General features: G+C 39.5%; 1 protein-coding gene across 1 annotated transcript; it reads left to right on the top strand.

Annotated features, from left to right (window-relative positions):
* The first annotated feature begins 425 nt into the window (after nt 1–425).
* LOC130235876 (serine/threonine-protein kinase pim-2-like) lies at nt 426–3,014 on the top strand. Its single transcript, XM_056466397.1, has 6 exons — nt 426–750; nt 968–1,183; nt 1,560–1,705; nt 1,870–2,248; nt 2,388–2,564; nt 2,735–3,014. The coding sequence occupies exons 1-6, from the start codon at nt 426–428 to the stop codon at nt 2,842–2,844; spliced, it is 1,353 nt and encodes a 450-aa protein (XP_056322372.1). The 3' UTR covers nt 2,845–3,014.
* The last annotated feature ends 291 nt before the right edge of the window (nt 3,015–3,305 follow it).

Below are 3,305 nucleotides of genomic sequence, written 5' to 3'. Positions count from 1 at the left end.
ACTATAATAAAGTAGCTTGATAGAAAACATATTTAAAAATGTGTATGAAATCTACATATGGAGAAAGGGGACTTCTGTACAAATGTAATTGTATTTAGAGTTATTGTGTTAACCGCTTTCTAAATCTGTAAATTATCTTACTATTATAATAGTGACACACTGAGGTTAATAAAAGGTCAAATGTATCAAACTGTTTTCAAATATACTGAAATGTATTTATTTCATTACATTTCGACACCATTTGATACATTTCTTTGTTTCTGTGTTTGAGAATCTTCAGCACTCATGTCATAATTGGAATGCGAATTCTAAGAACGCTTTACGATATTAGAAGCAGCGAAATTCGAATTGCCTCTTTGTAGCGAGTTAGGAGTTGAATGTTTCAGCAGTGTTTACAGTGTGTACAGCGACTTTTTGCGTTTATTATGGGACAGCGACAATCTCGTAGAGAGAAAGTGGAGGGAGGAGTTGAGTGCGGGGACGGAGCCCATCGCCGACCAGCACTGGCTCCAACCGACCACACGGCGGAGCTCCATCCTCGTTTTGACGAGACGCCTGTGGTGGTTGTAGAGGGAGGTAGAGAGGAGAAAGGAGGGAAGAAAACAAAAAAGAAGAGGCCAAAGAGGAGGGGTTTCAAGAGTTTGGCCTCTTTTTTCTCTTGTTTATCCCCTCCCAAATCCACCAGAGCTCAGGTGGAGCAGGGTGAGGTGGACCAGGACACTGAGACCCCATACAAGAGGAGCACTGAGGGTAAATGACTTTGCTCTGGACATCAAGTCCATTAATTATAATTTAAACACAATATAAAATTACACGTCACCATCACATATTAGACAAATACAGATAAATGCCTTGATAAAATGATGTGATAAGTGTTTTCTTATAGATCTACAGAAGTTTCAAATTTCAGAACAAATAAACAAACAAAAACTGACAGTGAATTGATGTGGTTGATGTTCCTCTCCAGATCAGACTTCTCTGCAGGACATTGTCTGTTCTGTGGAGGACAGTGTTCACCAGAAGCCTCCTATCAGTGATCCTGATGTCCTTCCCGCTGCCGTGGAGGTAGTAGTGGATGAAGTCCAACATAAAGATCAAGACAGTCCAGTCAGTTCGTCAGCAGATGTGAGTGAATCACAACTGCTGAAACAGCTGGACTGTACTGAGCTCATAAAGACCAAGGGTGAGTTTACTGTCATAACCTAAATTATGACGCACACACACTTTTTATAAGATATATTTTATGCTGGAACATTTGAGTTCTTTTATAATTTTAGATATGGTTTAAAATGTTTTGCAGTTCACGTAATATTGTGTGATCTTTGAAAAGAGTAAAACTGCTCTTATTTTGATGCAAGCAGAATTATTCTGAGAATTCTGGGAAACAGTATTAAGATGTAAATAAAGAAGGATGCTGCTGTATATGATTATATTAATTATAATTAGAAAAAAGCACAATATTTTATTATCATGTTGCCAAAACTTTACGTTTCTCAGTTGGTTTATGTTAATTACATTGTTAATGTCACAAAAAAATTGTTACTCTTATATTTTGTTAGATGACATTCGAAACAAGTACTCCATCGGCAAAAAGATGGGTGAAGGAGGATGCGGCTCTGTTTATGAAGGGACCCGCTGTGAAGACGGCCTTCAGGTGGCTGTGAAATTCACAGCGAAGATTGAAAACGAGCCGTACATTAACCTTGTAAGTAGATCACTCTCTCTGTGTTGTTTCTGTTCTGCTTGTAATTGATAATATTGTAATGTAGTGATGGACTACAAATATTTCAATAGACAAACAGACTGGACTAAATTCTAACTTGAGCAATTGCACCCATTTAACTATGATAAAAATATTCTGTCTTCTAGCCTGACCTTGCCAATCCAGTTCCCCTTGAGGTGGCCCTTACATTGCTGGCCAATCAAGGGCCCAGCTGTAACAACATAATACAGCTGCTAGATTGGGAAGACCATCCTGACCGATATATAATGGTCTTAGAGCTGCCCTCACCCTGCATAGACATGCACCTGTTTTGGCTGCGTCATGACAGAGTCTTCTCTGAGCTGGTGGCCCGTTATTTTATGCGCCAAGTGGTTGACGCTGCTGCTGTTTGCTGTTCTCGGGGGGTCTTCCATCGGGACATCAAAATGCCCAACCTCTTGGTTAACACAGAGACCCTGGAGGTTAAACTAATTGATTTCGGCTGTGGAGACCTCTTGAGAACATCATCCTACAACACCTACAGTGGTATGTATTTTCAACATGTAGTTTGGGACTTGAATTCTAGACATTAACAGCGTTTACAGATTGAGAGTAAATTGAGAACAGCAAAAGTAACATGCAGTGCTAAAGCAAACATTTACATGTGACAAACCTTTTCTGCCAGGAACAGCAAGGTACTGCCCTCCGGAGTTTATTGACATAGGAGAGTACCATGGGAAAGAGGCGACAGTATGGTCATTGGGGGTCCTACTATTCAGAATGATCACCAGCCTTTACCCAGACAGCAGTGACATCTGTTACATGGACATTGAGCTCTGGTCCCAGTCGGGCTACTCAGATGGTAAGAGTATTATTACAATATAGAAGTTTAATTGCAGTTCCTAATCATGCAGATCAGAGAAAACAGTAAATTAACTAACATAGGCGTCTTAATAAAATTACAGTTATAGATTAGAGAGCAAGTGCAAAGTTGAAAGTAATAATCAGACTTTTCTCTGTCTTTCTGCACAGAATGCTGCCGTTTTATTCGGGGTTGCCTCAAGAGCAATCCTGAGCAGAGGCTGCACCTGGATGAGCTGCTCTCTCATGACTGGTTCAAGATACCACATCTATCTAGATGAGCAGTTCCACAGCTCTGTGTCAAGGCTCTTTCAACCTCCCTGGTCCCAGAGGTTTCTGCTAAAGCTGCTGTTGTTCAAGAGGAGTCCTCAGTGTTTCCTGTCACTGGTGATTTCTCAAGAAATGTATCACAGCTTTCAGCCACATTAAAATTATTTTGAAAATACTCAAACATGTGTTGTTTTTTCAGAGATATGGAAATATGTACTATTCCTTTTGCATACTCAGCTGTAGTCTTACAAAGTTTTTTCATCTATTTGAGTATTAATTTTACTATAAACTAATCAGGTAAGTAACACTTCAAAGAGATGCTCAGTTTATTATTATTTAAAGCCCACAGAGCTATGGCAAGATGTTTTTAAGGTTTAGTACTGTTAGAAATGAGGAAGGTAATGCTGACTTGCAGATGGAGTATCACAATGGAGTGTCAGTCAAAACACTTGAAACAAGATCCATATCATTG

This window comes from Danio aesculapii, chromosome 2 (assembly GCF_903798145.1).
Source record: "Danio aesculapii chromosome 2, fDanAes4.1, whole genome shotgun sequence".
Taxonomy (NCBI): Eukaryota; Metazoa; Chordata; class Actinopteri; order Cypriniformes; family Danionidae; genus Danio; species Danio aesculapii.
Note: the sequence above shows the minus strand (reverse complement) of the source record. Positions and strands in the feature narration are given on the sequence as shown.

Excerpts from the sequence above, each read along its gene's own strand:
- LOC130235876 (XM_056466397.1), top strand. The coding sequence starts at position 426 with ATGGGACAGCGACAATCTCGTAGAGAGAAAGTGGAGGGAGGAGTTGAG. Across the intron at positions 751-967 it reads ATACAAGAGGAGCACTGAGG|ATCAGACTTCTCTGCAGGAC; the intron begins GTAAATGACTTT and ends GTTCCTCTCCAG. Across the intron at positions 1,184-1,559 it reads TGAGCTCATAAAGACCAAGG|ATGACATTCGAAACAAGTAC; the intron begins GTGAGTTTACTG and ends ATATTTTGTTAG.